The sequence below is a fragment of the Megalobrama amblycephala genome, linkage group LG2, assembly GCF_018812025.1.
Source record: "Megalobrama amblycephala isolate DHTTF-2021 linkage group LG2, ASM1881202v1, whole genome shotgun sequence".
In the NCBI taxonomy this organism is placed as follows: Eukaryota; Metazoa; Chordata; class Actinopteri; order Cypriniformes; family Xenocyprididae; genus Megalobrama; species Megalobrama amblycephala.
The window spans coordinates 28875025-28890966 of NC_063045.1; the positions used below are offsets into that span (position 1 = coordinate 28875025).

Here is a 15942-nt window from a genome sequence, read left to right on the forward strand (position 1 = left end):
AAAGTGATTCCAATGATATTGTTCCTCTGTGCCGTTATAGTTATAATTGTAGATTGAACTATATATATATATATATATATATATATATATATATATATATAGAACAATTTTTAGAACAATATTTTATCATTATCATTACAGTTAATTTCCTTGGTGTCAACAGGCCTTAACGTGGCTTCAGAAGACTTGGAATATAATGCTTAGAGTTATTTAATAAAGTTCACATCTTCAATGGCACTTTTATGGGGTTTGTTCCTGTCACGGTTGAAGATCCGCAGTCTCATTCTGTGGTCTGTGTTTTTGTTGTGCTGTCATGTTAATTGTTTAATGTGGGCGTCGCCGCTGATTGCTGATCAGCGGCAGCTGTGTTCAATTTGGACTGCCTATTTATTCCCTTGTCTTTCGTCTCGTGTTTGTCAGATCGTTGTTGGAGTTCCCTGTTCTGTGTCCTGGATTCCTTGTGTGTGCTTCCGTTTGGAGTTGTTTCGTCGTGTCTTCACTCTGGATTACTGTTTCATCGTTGGATTCTTCACTTCTGATTCACTCCCACGGACTTCACCACGACCATCTCACCGCGGCCCACCAAAGTCCCTGTGTCGCCGCTCTCCTGGTGTCTGTGTGTTTGTCATCTGACTTTCTGGCGTGAAGCTCAAATAAATGAGATATTTTGACTTGCACTTGCATCCCTCTTTATTTCCCGTGACAGTTCCAGTCAAAAATCTATTTATGTAGCACATTAAAATTAACATAATTTGATGCAAAGTGCTCCGTAATTCCAAAAAAGAAAAGGGGGAAAAAAAAAATAAACTGAGCAAATACTAAAAAGATTAGTTCACTTTGAAATGAAAATTAGCCCAAGCTTTACTCACCCTCAAGCCATCCTAGGTGTATATGATTTTCTTCTTTCTGATGAACATAATCGCAGAAATATTAATAAATATCCTGACGCATCTGAGATTTATAATGGCAGTGATAGTTGATCAATGAGTATGAAGAAAGTGCTTCCATCCACATCCATCCATCATAAATATGTGCTCCACATGGCACCGGGGGGTTAATAAAGGCCTTCTGAATTTGAAAATATGTAGCTTCCGTAACTTTACTGTAAATAAATTGCATTTTTAAATGTAATTTTAATTATTTCTTCTCAGTTTCTGCAAGTTTTTAAATTTTACACATTCCATACTTTTGAATGGGTCTCAACAATACAAATATTTTTAAAATCTGATAAATTATCTATTGCAATATTATTATCATTCTTGTTGTTTAGAGCTTAAAAATATAAAAATGACATCAGATCATAACCAAACTGAACAAGCTCGGATCAAACATTTCTGTTTATGTTTGTTCTGCTTTAATTTTAATGTTTAGCATTTTGGTTACTTTTAAAAACTATTAAAACTAAGCAATCATGTCTCATTTCCACAACTTGGGAATACAGCCCTAAATACATACACACACACACACATATATATATATATATATATATATATATATATATATATATATATATATATATATATATATATATGGCTCACGGTTTAAATGAAACGATTGTAATCCTGATAGTATCCCCCCTTTTTTCAAAATGTAACTGTAATCTGATTACTACTTTTTAAAAATATAAAAGTAATGAATTACAGTAACTGTATCAAATTACAGTTACTGGATTTTTGTATCCTGATTACATAACGCTGTTACATGTATTCTGTTACTCCCCAACCCTGAGTATGAAGCAGTGCAGGACCGAGTGTTATGGGAGCTGAATGAGGCCGCTGGAGCGATTGTTAATAAGAGATGAACGCGACACACGCCTCACGAGCAGCGGAACTTTTATTATGCCACAGTCGCCGGCGACGCTTCCGCTTTTCCGGTAATGAGTATGAGGCATGAGGTAACGCAGCTCTGTTTATCATATTAGATATATTTGAGTGTGTTGAAAATGATGTTATAGCGTTACTCTGTGCGTTCACTCGGCAGCTGCTGTGAGACACTTGTTGCACACTGCAGTAAGCTAGATCGATTTAAGAATATCATATTAAATGCTGGATGGCTTGAGTTGATAAATGGAATGCAATTAATTTTAAAACATGTTGTATGATGGAGAAAATGCTGTATTACTGTTACTAAAAATAAAGCTGCATCTGATTATGCTATGCCTGCCACTTGACTTTTTTTTTTTTTTTCTCTGAGGTGAAAACATGGTACTCGCGGAAAATCAAGAAAACCAGATTTAAACAATATGACTAAATGTGTTGAGCTGTATAATAATAATTAGTTTTCTGTCTATAAATGTATCAAAACTTTCCCTTGTCAATTAAAACATGTAATATATTAAAGCTTATTTGGTGTTTCCATGGTTTCTACAAAATAAAACTGGAAACCGAGGGTAACATGGATACGATGCAATTGACAGGTGACTCCCTCACACGTCCTGGATCCGTGCTTTAGTATGATAGTCAACACATCAAAATAAGTTAGCACCACAACAGATTATTCAAACATAATGATTTAACACTTCCTCTTTGATTCAACATTATTACAAAGTGCACATTTTAAAGTGTACTTAAGTGTGTTAAGAAATAGAAGGTCACACTTTATTTTAAGGTGTCTTTGTTACACTGTAATTATACATTTAAATACTGAGTAATATTAAGCACCCTATTTACTATAGGGTGAGGATTAGGGTTTGGTTTGGTTTAGGGTTAGTTGCATGTAAATATGCATAATTTATAGTTATTACTATAGTAACTATGCATAACATTTGTAAAAAATGACACTGTAAAATGAAGTGTTACCTTTAAAACTTACAGTGTTTTAATAAAATAAAGTTCACTTCTTATTCACAAGGGATTAGTGACTAAATGATTTAATTTGTGGGTAAACTGATTTAACAGAATATGCCTTTCCTGAACTTGCTGTGTGAAAAAGATAACAAAATACATTTTCATTTATTCAGCAAAAGAAATAATGGTGACATATAAAACAGACAGTGAGGTGTTTCAAAAGGACATCTAGTCTGAATCTCCTGCCTTGCACCAGTGCACTCATTGTTGCATGTACAGAAAAAGAAGCCTGCCCCTCTGAATTATTTGTGTTCACCTACAAGAGAAGTACGTCTACATTTGTGCTGGAAACAAGATCATGAAGTCATGGAATTTATAAAGGAGCAGTGTGAATGATGTAAGAATAATGCCATGTCACTGCTAATACAGCAACAGCCATGCAATGCCAGGAAGAGGAAAGAGCAGACACGAACTAAGAATTGTCTGAGTAGAGCAGCTCCCAGAAGCGCTGTGAATGACTGCTGGCAGATGGGCTAGATGACTAGGCCAGACTGGGCCAGATGCATTGGGAACAGGAAGACCCAGCAAGCCGGGTTTTAGATTTGAGATCACTTGATACATCAGTCAGTGTCCTATAAAAATGTTAATCACCGTCTGGACTAGAGCTATAAATGTTTATACGAGAGGTGAGCATATTTAGCGTGATCTTGACATGAACTTCTGGTATAAATTCTTACTCTGAAAACCAGTTTCCTCAGAGTTTTGAGGTGTGTGGACACTTTTTTACTTCTATTAATAGTAATATTCATTTCTAATTTAACTAACTAACTTGTAATTTTTCTAATTTTATTTATGATTATATTTATAATTATTATTAATGACAATAATAATATTGTTACATTAGATTATGATTATTTGTATTATTAACAATATTGAAAATATTAAATATGGTCATTCCACCACATTGTGCATTGCACTTTCTGCCATTCATAAGTAATTTGAGTGCACTGTCTTTCAATATCTAAAGTCTTTGGTACAGTATAACAGAGTTATAGACCTTATTCACAGCAGTGCCATCTTTGATTTTTAAAGAGAATGAAAGTGAGGCTGTGTGGGATAGACATACAGTACTTCTCTTCAGTGAGTTTTGGATCTCTTCAGTAAGATTCTGCTTACGTAACACTGCAAAAATATATTTCAGTTGACAAAAGCTCAAGACAACATGAGCTGTGGAAAATTATAAGTGATCTAGGAGTTTTATACAGCTTTTTGCAGTGGGCGCCATTGAAAAGACATCAAGCCTGTCCCTCACAGCCTCGTTTCCATACCTGCCGTGGCGCTGCTCTAAATAAGGTCTATGAACAACATAAGAGTGATAAATAATGGCATGATAGTTATTAATAATAATGATAGTTCATTTTGGGTTGACTATTCCTTTAAGAGATTCAACTTCTATCATGACAGAATCTACATTCTTGTGAAGCCATTCACACCAGGGCTTATGGGATATTATATTAGAAACATTATATGATACTGATATCAGGGATATTTACAAAGATTATCCTTTTGTATTTACATTGGCTAAATATTGTACAATCAGCTGTGGAACAAAGGCTGCATTTGGGCTCATTCGATTGAAGAGATAAGCGTGCCGCCACATAGAAGTTATCTGATACACATGGAGCCACATGCATTTAACCAAGGGCAAAGTGTCCTTTAAAAGAGTTCCTGCCACTAGAAACTGGGTAATACATTACATTACAGTGACTATATCCAACATATTATACATTAATATGATTATTACAACGTTATAACTATGTAGTAACATTGTAATTACAAATTAATTACATACCGCTTCACTTTTAACAGATAACATTTAAATCAATTCCACTAACTGTCAATTGCTGGCAAAAATGAAGAAACAAGACAAACAATGCATAATACTAATTACCTTTTTTATAACATTCAAATGCATTAGATTAATATATACAAAAAAAAAAAAAAAAAGTAATTTTCAGATAACTGTAGCTCCAGTTCTCCTGACCATTCAAAGCAATCTGTAATAAGCATTTCTGTTCAAAGAAGAGCTAGCGTCATGTGTAACACTGCTAGGCTTCAACAGAGCTGCGAATCACTGTATCAAGCACTGCTCCTTGTGCATGTGGGATATATTTAATGGAGATGTATGTGCAGTGGTGTGTGTCTCTCTTGCTGGCTGGTCAGTTTCATGAGCAAAGGCAGAGAGACAGAGATAAGCTCGGAGAAGCACAACACCATGACCTCACCATTAGAGATAAGAGTTCAGTGAAACAGGCCAGAAGTGCTCCAGTGCTGACAGATGTTGGGTAAGCACTTGGCTTTTTTCCAAAAACAAGACACAAATTGGTGTTCCAATACCTAGCAATAAAAGCACAAATATCATCTTTCAACTGAGAGCTATTATGTCACATAAACTATCATCTAACATGACATAAATAGCATGCAAGGCTGCATCCAAATAAATAAATAAATAAAGTGTCATAATTGTGACAATCTTTTGAATTCAAATCAAAATATTTTGCACTAGTAATTTTTATTTTTATTTATTTATTTTATTTTTTTGTGTGTACCCCATTTTGACACAAAATCTTGTTAATGCATGTTGTTTTCTACATTTAAAAAAAAAAAAAATGTAATTTGGACAAATGTAGTCAATAATATAATTGGTAAATTCAGTTTGGTCTCAAACGGACCATATTGGGTTTGTCTTTTTTTAGTTAATGACTGCACATTTTATAGTCTCTTTTATTAGTAGTTGCAATAAAGCTAGAAAACAAACAAACAAACAAAAAAAACCTTTGTGCTTTTATCAAAAACATATACACTGAAAACCCTAATAAGTTGACTGAACTAAATTAATTGAGTAAACTCGTTGCCTCAATTTAATTGAGTAATGGAGCCTCCCAAAACTTGCATATTTTAGTTTATTTAACTTGGCGGTTTTGTAGACTATACTTAAATTGTTCAGTTCACCAAACTTGGCACTTATTTAATGTACTTAAACAATTATGTTCACTTAACTTGGTATTAATTTCACGTGTACTTATATATTTAAGTTAACTCAACATGGAAATGTAACTGAAACTGAATTATGTTATTTTTGCACATATTGCACATATATACTTCACTCAAGTATCACAATTATGTTAATGTAAACATAACTATTACATTTGACTGTTTAAGCTTTGTGCAAACATAGCAAACTAAAATAAAACATACTCAACAGATAGTCTTTAACCAGAATTTCACAGTTTTACAGTACAAACTATACTGTAGTGGAAATATTACTGGTTCACAACCACACTGTAACGGTGGCAACTACAAAAAAATGTCGATTAACAAGTGCACTTACATCATTTGTACAACTCTGTGCGCTTCATAATTACTCTTTTTACGCGTCACAATTGTTAAATGTACTGAACATGTAGGCTAAACATAATAAGAACTACATTCTTACTGCATTTCACCATTTAAGCTTTGTGCAAACACGGCAAACTAAAATAAAACATAATGAACATGTTCAGTGTCTTTGGTCCAAATGTCACAATATTACAGTACAAACTATACTGTAATGGAAATATTACTGGGTCACAACCACATTACAGAGGTGTAACAATGGCAACAATATCTCAAATTAACAACTGCACATCAATTGAAGAACTCTGTGCATTTAACAATTTAAACACTTTTTATTCTTTATAAATGGATAATGGAGTAAATCGTGGGGGAAAAAACCCAATACAAAGGATGGTGTTTAAGTATCACAGTGACGTTTCTTAAGCAAATAGTTGGTTTGCCAGAGACTGCACTCTAGGCTTGAGAGCATTTTGTCCCATTGACATTAGTACACGCTGGATGAAATCAAACGTGTTGGCGAGTGATTTTGGGTAATTCAGGTCTAGTGCGTAAATCAGACCGAAGAGAATACAGATTGCCTGTGGGAGGTCCTGCATTTTGTCCATCACCACTTGGCCTTCAAGAATTATTCCAATCGAAGAAGTCAAATGCAAGGAGTTTGGGGGCTGAAGATCCGTGTCCTCGAATAAGATCCCCACTGGCACATCAAGGATAGTGTTACGATGATCAGACACCTAGTGAAAAAACAGGTATAAATATAGTATTGTGATTAGGAACCAAAGGTTTGTCATCAGTGCATGCTTATCAGAATGCACACTAAGTTTATTAAAAAAACAAATCACTAACCCTAATTCACCATTATACTGACATGTATACATTTGAATTTATGTAAATCTAGATGCTTCCTGCAATGAATTTAGTATACACTTTTTAAAGTATGCATTATAAATTACATTTATTATTTTGAAAACTTGGACAGAAACGTTGACTACATTTGTATATTAAAAGAATGCTTCACCCAAAAATGAAAATGTACTCACACTCAGGCCTTTCAATATATAGATGAGTTTGTTAAATGCCTTCTGAAGTTACTCAATGGGTTTTGGTAAGAAAAATATTCATATTTAAAACTTTTTAAAGTTCAATATCCAGCTTTTGGAGCAAGTGAAAAAGCGCAAGTGATGTGACTTAAATTGTAGGATGTACCTTAACGTTTTTGAACTGTGAGAGGCATTACACTTCCTAAGTTGAATATGGAAGGCAGTCCGCCGGAAGCTAGATAGTTCAACTTTATAAAGTTTTAAATACGTATATTTTAACAAACATTTTTACATCCCTTTTAAGAACAGATGTACTTACTAAAGATGACTTGAAGAAAGAAGAGTCTTCATCTCCGAGCATGATAGGCAGTCCTCGAAGAACAAGGGTTCGGACCTCAGTTGGCTGGTCTGACTTTAGAGAAAAACATGAAATTCTATTAATGCCAGAAAAACTCACTATCAATCTATTTTAAGCGTTGCTATTAGAATATATTATTTAAATTAAGATTATCTATCATACATAACAGATTACTGATATGAAAATATAAATTCAATAAATTACATGTTGACAAAATGAAATGACAAATGAACCCAAAAATGACAATTCTGTCATCATTTACTCACCCTAAAGTTGTTCCAAACCTGTATAAATTTCTTCGCTCAGCTGAACACAAAGGAAGATATTTTGAAGAATGTGTATAGCCAAGCAGTTTTGGGACAAAATTGACATGTACATACTAAAAAGAAATATTAAGGAAGTCAATGGTGCCCCAAAATTATTTGGTTACAAACATTCCTTTAAAATATCCTCCTTTCTGTTCAGTAGAACAGAGAAATTTATACAACTTGGACAACTTGCAGGTGAGTAAATGGTGACAGAATTTCAATTTTTGGGTGAAATATACATTACCTTTAGGTTATGTTAAATAAGACAAATAATTACTTACTTTTATTTGCTGTAAAAAGTTCAACAAGTGCTGACCAGGAGTCCCCCTTTTGGTTTTGAAAAGGTCCATGAACCGTGAACTGTGTCTGTCCAGGTTTTCGTAGAATTCCTGCTTTAGATTTTTGCCCGTAATTCTATTGAACTCCATGCAAACCTGGGGGGAGACAAGGCCAGGTCACATAATCACATAAACTTTCACACAGAAATGCTTTTCAGGCTAAGAAATAATTAGGAAATAATGAAGAGGCTAAAAATAGTGTTGCTTTATAATATTAAAGGAATAGACCACTAAAAAATTAAAATTGTAATTTACTCATGCTCAAATTGTTGTACAACTGCATGATTTTATATCTTTTGCTGAACACAAAGATAATATTTTCAATTATGATGGTAACCAAATAGTTGCTTGTTCCCATTTACTTCTCTAGTATCTTCAGTAGCATAAGTCAGTGAGTACCAGCAACAGTTCAGTTTTCCATTTTTTGATGGACTACCCCTTTAAGAAAACCTGAAACAATAATTCACTGATCTCATATGAATTTCTATATTTCGAAATATTTTATATTTTTTTCTTTATTCTTTAAATGTGTTCTGCAAAAGTACTCCATCATGCCAACCTGACATTACATAAGGGTGACTAAATTAGAAAATTGTTTAGGTGAACAGTCCTTTTATTGAATTGAAAACAGAAAGACGACCTACCTGAGACTCACGAAAGAGGGCAGGCCAGCGTTCAAGCACATCACTGATTGCAGGTGCGGACTCAACAATCTCTTTACGTCTAAGCGCAAAAGTCAAGTCCATCTGTTGTGCCAGAAGGGATGGACTGGGTGTTCTCATCTTCATTTCATATTGAATTTCTTTACGAACCAATTCAAGGCTGTCATTATTATGTCCTTCTGGAAAGTTTGGCAGAAAGTTGATTTCACATTTCTTTGGCTTCTTTATGCGTTTTCTTGACGGGATTCCTTCAGGGTTGTTCATGCCTCTCCTTCCTCCATTAATGGTTACATCAGGGTATCCCAAGTTTCTCATCTTGGATCTAAAATTCCCCATTTTGAATTTTAGACTATTCTTCCACCCCCCCCAGCCAGTAGATGAACCACTTTCCAGAAGACATGGATGCTTATTTACCAGAGCAGCAGCAACCTGTGCATAGTCATCATTTGTTGGATAGGCTTTGAAACTGAACATGGTTTCAGCCAGCTTTTCCAGGATGTCATGCTTTAGTTCTTTGGTCAGTTTGAGGTACGTGCAGTCCTTGAGGTAGGTCAGGTTGCCCTGTCGCAGGCGGTATTCAACATCAACTGTGAAGGAAGGGATCTCAAATTCTTTTGGCCACTGTGTTTTCCTTTCCTGTGATGAGGTAGAAAGTATCTCTGTGTCGGCTGTGCTTGCAGAGTCATCCAGTACTTCCTCTTGATTCAGTGCTTCTAGTTCAATTATAGGAATGATTTTCAGTGTAGCTCTATCTTGAAGCTCTGATATGTCCGTTAGGTTGCAAAGTGCATTCCCAAAGTCCTGATCTTCATACTGAAGCGAAAAGTTGTAATTAAGCCCCAAACTCTCTTTTAAAGCAACAACCAAGTTGTCAACTGAATCCGGCTTCTTGGCTAGGGAGACCTTCCTTATGTCCCCTTCTGTCAGTATAACTCTTAGGAGAGTTTTCTCTTGAGAAGACATCTAACAATTAAAACAGTAATTACTATTGACTGAAACACACCAAGGAAAACTCCAAAATTGTGTCAAATGTTATTTAACCATTAGTTCACCCAACAATGTAAATTCTGTCATTATTTATGTCGTTCCAAAGCTGTAAGACTTTCCTTCATGTATCGAATACAATATATATATAATTATCAGAGATTTCTGTCCATCAACTGACAGCCTTCAGCCTTTGCAACTAGCACTTTAAAGGCCCAGAAAGATAGTAAAGATATCATTAAAGTAATCCTGTACTAGATAATGACTCCTGTGATATAACCTCAGTTTTATGAAGTAATGCAAGTGCTTTGTTTGCAGGGAAACAATTACCACTTTATTCACAAGGCTTTTTTTCTCCAACGTGCATTCACAAGAGCATCATAATACATGAGTGTTGTGTTGATGTGAGAAATGTTAAGTAAACCTTTTTTAGATAATGTGTAAAGTAGTAAATTGTTTTTTTTATTTTGCGCAAACAAAGCACCCAAGTCCCTTCATAAATTGAGCTTAAACCTCTGGAGTCACATGGATTTCTTTCCTACCGTTCTGGGACTTGAAAGTGTCACTTGCGTAGCTGTTAATGCAGGGACAGAAAGCTGTCAGATTTCATAAAAAAAATTCTACATTTGTATTCTGAGGATGAACGAAAAGTCTTCGAGCTTGGAACGACATGAGGGTGGGTAATTAAAAGGTTATGTCACCCAAAAATTAAATTTCAGTCTTATTAATTACTCAACCTTTTGTAGTTCCAAACCCGTAAGTCCTTCGTTCATCTTCAGAACACAAATTAAGATATTTTTTATGAAATTAGAGATGATTTCCCTGCTCCAATGCAGCGGACACTTTCAAGTCCCAGAAAGGTAGGAAAGACATCGTTTAAGTAGTCCATGTGACTACAGTGGTTTAATCTTAATTTTATGAAGCGATGAGAATACTTTTATGTGGGAAAAAATAATAATAAAATAACGAATTTATTTTTAATTTATAAAAAAATGTTGAATAAAGTCGTTATTTCTATTTTTTTTTATTTACTTTTTTTGCACACAAAAATACTCATAGCTTCATAGAATTAAGGTTTAACCACTGTAGACACATGGACTATTTTAATGATGTCTTTCCTACCTTTCTGGGACTTGAAAGTTTCAGTTTCATTGCTGTCTATGGAGAGGGGAAAATCACCTCAGATTTCATCAAAGACATCTTAATTTGTGTTCAGAAGATGAACAAAGGACTTACAGGTTTTAAATGACATGAGGGTGAGAAATTAATTACTGATTTTGGGTGTACTAACCCTGTAATGACAGAATTTTCATTACTGGATGAACTAACCCTTTAAGTTGGAATGGCCATAAATACCATATGAAGCTTGATGATAACACTTGGGACTTTAAGGGCTTCACTGCAACCAAAAGACTAGAGAAAAAAAAAGAGAGAAAAGGAGAAATATTGGATTATTCACTTAGCACAAGATATAACGTTTAGGTGTCACCACCATCCTGTCTTTTACCATGTAGCATGACAGAGGGAAAACCTCATTGAGCTCTGACATCTGAATCACACAGAGGGAAGTAACATGGCTGCTGCAAAGTTCGAATGACCGAATATGCTCAATGTACCAAGCTGACATTTGTTTACAGAGAAACAGAATCTCAGAGTTCACTGCTACAATCTGTGATATCATCTTGAATTCTGGGAGACCAGAGCATGACCCAGCAGAGATGACCATATCTGCACGGTATTCAATTCCATCAGCTGTCACAGAGGAAGCAATCAGCACTGTCTTTAGCTGTGGTGTAATTTGATGGAACGCCTGCTGAATATGATCAGGAAATGACGTAACCAGTGCGGTTTTGACTTTGTCCATTTCAATTGAGGGTCTATAAAATGAGCTAGAATCCAGATAGTATGCCATCATTCTCTGATGTTGGACAGCCAGTGTGAGGGCTACATTTTTGAAGTTTTGAGATTCCCGAATTACTTTTTTGAAAAATTTGTGCTTTCCCTCAAAACGCATTGTCCAAACATCAGACAGTGGGCCAAAGGCTTTAATCAGCTGGGGGTAGTGCTCAACGAAATGATGCTTTGGTTTCAATCTAAAACCAGGGAATGTTGATTGCAGCAGTTCTCTGTGTTCTGTTATTTTGCACTTCAAGAAATCTATGGACTCTTCTGTATGTTTTGATGCCACAGCCAATTCAACTATATCTTTAAGAAGCATCAAAATTTCCCATGAAGTATCTCCTTCTGGGACATCATTTCCAATTAAAAGAGGAAGAAGTCTAAGCAAGGTCCAATTTTCGTGGCCATTGCCACCAATTGTTCCTTTGGTGGCAAAAGCCTTTGGAATTTGCTGTGGTCTGTTAGTTTTATCGGAGAAAGTGTAAGCAAAGTACTTAATTGCATGGTTCACTGACTCGAGAGAGATGTATTTCTTTTCAATCATCTCTGAAAGGCAGAGACAGAGTTCAGCTGGCACAATGCCCTCTAGTAGGTCATGTAAAATATCTGGTGGGTAGCCAGTGACAGCATGAAAATGTTGCAAAGCATCAGTAAGCGGACAGCTTCCTCTCACTCCATACAGCTTACTCAAAGAAGGATCCTGCTTTACCTCCTTAACATGCCTGTCATGAGTGTCTTTAGTGCGAGTTTCAAAGTTGCTGGAACCTACCTCTGTGTGCTGAACCTCAGTTCTTGTTCCCATGCAAAAACGGCAGAATCTCTCCGCAGTAAAACCCTCAAGGAATCCTGCCATAGAATGAGCACCAAGGTTATCAGCTGAAACATATAGGACAGTCCCTTTCACAGTTGCTCCCAACTGATCAATGAACAAACCAGTCTGCTCCAAATTAACAAGGTCCTTAACAAGTGGTTGCATGACTTTTTCATAGCCATACTCCTTTACTGTACCAGCATTACAGAGAAGACCAAGTTGGATGGATCGTAACGTTGACCTATGTTTTACAGGTATGTTTGCCAACACCCAGTAAACTGCACAAATTTTGTGTTTACCTCTGGATGTCCCTAACGGATTGGCTACCTCGAAGTCATCAACATAGAATCCTAGAGCTATTCGAAATTCTTCACTGTTGAGAAGGCTATTGTCTTTGAAGTAGTGACCATCATTGTAAGAACTGTACATAATGTGTTCAGATTCTGGCACTGAAAGTGCTTTGTCCAAAATGTCTGGCTTGTTTAACATTTTCTGTAGCATAGGTAGGATTGGTACATATACAACAGGTTTTGTTTCCCTATCAATCATGTATTCTACTGGCATAACCAAAGGAAACTCAGCTAAAACATAGGAGTTTCTTCTTTTAATTGTTGACAAGCATCCACCAGAGTCACAGCATTTGGAAAAAACATTGCTTTCCGAAACAGCATTTACCACCTCTGCAATAAGGGACTCATCAATATCTGGAAGAATCCTCTTCAGGACACTTGAAATAGTTTTGTTCAACAGTGGCAGAGACAATGCATGTATCTGATTCAATTGCTGAACGATTTCTTGAATAGAACTTGCCGGAATATGAAGAAGGCTTTGCATCTTTAAAAAAAGGCCAGCCAAATTGTGTTCCAACTGATTTGCTAAATCAGAATGAGTTACATCAGCAGAATCAGCCGAGTCACCTTCATTATCCTCTGTTTCAATCTCATCAAAATAAATATGTTCTTGTCCTTCACTCTCATTCTTGTCACTTTGGCCAGAAACTATTTCTGGCTTTAGCATTCTCCAGTCATGTTCACTATGTTTCTTACATATATGTGCATTAAAGGTCGCATAAACACTGCTTTGAAACTTGCAGTGTTTGTAGGGACACTGTATCTTTTGATTTTTACTCAAATGTCTACTACGCAAGTGCTTTAGAAAATCTGCTTCTTGGCCGGGCTCAGAAAATTCACAATGCTGACAAGTAAATGTAAGTGGTGCTATTTCCTGATCGTGTCCCAATCGTGTTTTTGTATGAATTTTTGCCAGATGAACTTTTAAACTACTAATGGAGTTGAACGTACAAAGACAGTCATTGTGTAGGCATGGAAATGGTACAGTTTTTGTATGACCACCATGTTTCAAACGATAATGTTTGAGAAGTTCCCCTCTTTTTGCAGAGTCAAAAATGCAATACTTACATTTCCACATCTCCTTATCTCATGTCACCTGTAACAGAAAAAGTTGAAAATATTCAGTTTAACGAAGTCAGTGAAAAAATATTGTCAATTAATGGCGTGTTCTTTCTCACAGGAAAACGATTAGGCGACTTCATCAAATATGTATACCTCACTGGTAAAATAAGAAATAAGTTGTCGTTTCAATAATCATACCATCACAAAATCATTTAGAAAATATCGTTAATTAATGGCGAGGTTGACAAAGTTTGAGCGGGGGAAAAAAATAACGTTAACTGATCTCAAAAGTGGTTGCCATGTCGTTTCCCACAGAAAAACAAATTTAAACTATGATAAAGTGTATTAACTAAGATGTTTCAGTATTACAAATCAAACAAAGAATCATTTGATATCTCAGTTATCATACCATCACAAATCCATATCGTTAACGTGGCTACGCTGGCAATATTTTACCGGGAAATATTGTAATTATGGCTGCGTTGTCTTTTATTATAGAAACGTACCACAAGGATTTAAATAGAGATATTTCATTCTTAAAAATCACACAAAATAGCTTTATATCTACATAATTTTACTCACCGAACATAGCACACGAAGAAAAACTTCAGTCTTGAAATTTGGTGTCAGCAGCCAGCAACTGAAGGCCAGGCCAAAAGGTCAGGACCAATTTTGTGATCCACCAATCAGTGCATTAGTTGTCTTGTTGCTAGGCAGAACTCCTTGCATGGCCAATCACATTAGAGCAAGAACAGATCAAGCAAATTTATGAAACTGAATGTGTGTGGTCGCACACACATACAAACAAAGTGTATTTTCTTCAACCGTTTGCACTATCAAAATCATTGAAATTGTCCCGATTGTACACATGTGCTTGTCGGAAATATACAGCTGTATTAAAGTAATTTCACGCTGTCCATCTGCAAATGACAGCCGCTTTCGGAGGAAAGTGGGAAAGATTTGAACATAAACGGAGCGCGGCACGTTTCTGATCGCATGAAATAAAAAGAAACCTACAAAACCATATCGATAACAGAATGAGGCGATTAGGATGATTTTTGATGAAACGTGGGAGGAGGCTGTGAGGAACTCTTTCACGCATTTTATCATGTTCCGTGTATGTGTGTTAATGTGTATATTAACGTTACAGAAATGTACGTGCATACAAAAGGCTTTTGAGTGAAAACTGCAACCTATTGTCACAAAAACACTTGTAATATGTATTAAAGTTAATCCACTTTGAAAAGTTTTTCCCCCAAATAAAAATAAGTATATTTATTCCCATTATGGTCAATAATTGTAATTGAAGCCATTTGTTGTCTGTTAAAAAAAAGAGAGAAAAGACCTTGCACAAAAGTGGCACATGGTATTATAATTTTACAGTCAAGAAGACTACATTTGTGAAAATTACCTATTTTTTTCAAAGGATTAATCATGATTTTGAGCACACATCACTTGAAATCTTAGGTTTATGCATTTTGAAAGTAAATAGGTTAAATCAACTCATATTTTTAAGTGACAGGGCCAAAATGCAAAATTTTAAGTAATGTTTAGTCAACAGTACTTGATTGTTTAAGTAAAGACAACATTAGGGTTTACAGTGTATTTTATTCTTATTTTAATAACATTGATGGAACAACACAACTATTGTGCTAAAATCATTTAAATATAAGGTAAGTTAAAGGGGGCCTTTTACTATAGTACTATAATGATACAGTAGTGGAAATGGTGGAAATGGTGATATGGAAAGTCTATACACGACTTCAGCCTTGTTGTGTCAAATAAAATAGTTTAGTGCTCAATTAAAGCAAACAGTCAATGCTAATCAGTAAAATACAAATTTATGAATCTATTAAAATGTGTATCATTGGCAAGCATACACTTCAAAATTGTAAATGCTTTTAAGGGCCGAGCATTCAGTAAAATTTCATTTCAAAGGATTCAGGCA

The 15942-nt window shown here is 35.4% G+C and overlaps 1 protein-coding gene across 5 annotated transcripts; it reads right to left on the reverse strand.

Moving 5' to 3' along the window:
- Positions 1-4748: 4748 nt before the first annotated feature.
- Positions 4749-15437, reverse strand: LOC125254669. Of its 5 annotated transcripts, none has more exons than XM_048169423.1 (8): positions 14577-15437; positions 14001-14028; positions 12541-12617; positions 11229-11285; positions 8871-9851; positions 8170-8322; positions 7542-7634; positions 4751-6916 (listed from the first exon to the last, which is right to left on the reverse strand). In XM_048169423.1, the coding sequence occupies exons 3-8, from the start codon at positions 12571-12573 to the stop codon at positions 6602-6604; spliced, it is 1632 nt and encodes a 543-aa protein (XP_048025380.1). In that variant the 5' UTR covers positions 12574-12617; positions 14001-14028; positions 14577-15437; the 3' UTR covers positions 4751-6601. The 5 variants fall into 5 exon arrangements, with proteins under 5 accessions (XP_048025356.1, XP_048025380.1, XP_048025364.1 ...); XM_048169407.1 differs by having other exon boundaries at positions 12541-12647; positions 14577-14640; XM_048169429.1 differs by having other exon boundaries at positions 11229-11271; positions 14577-14610.
- Positions 15438-15942: the final 505 nt, after the last annotated feature.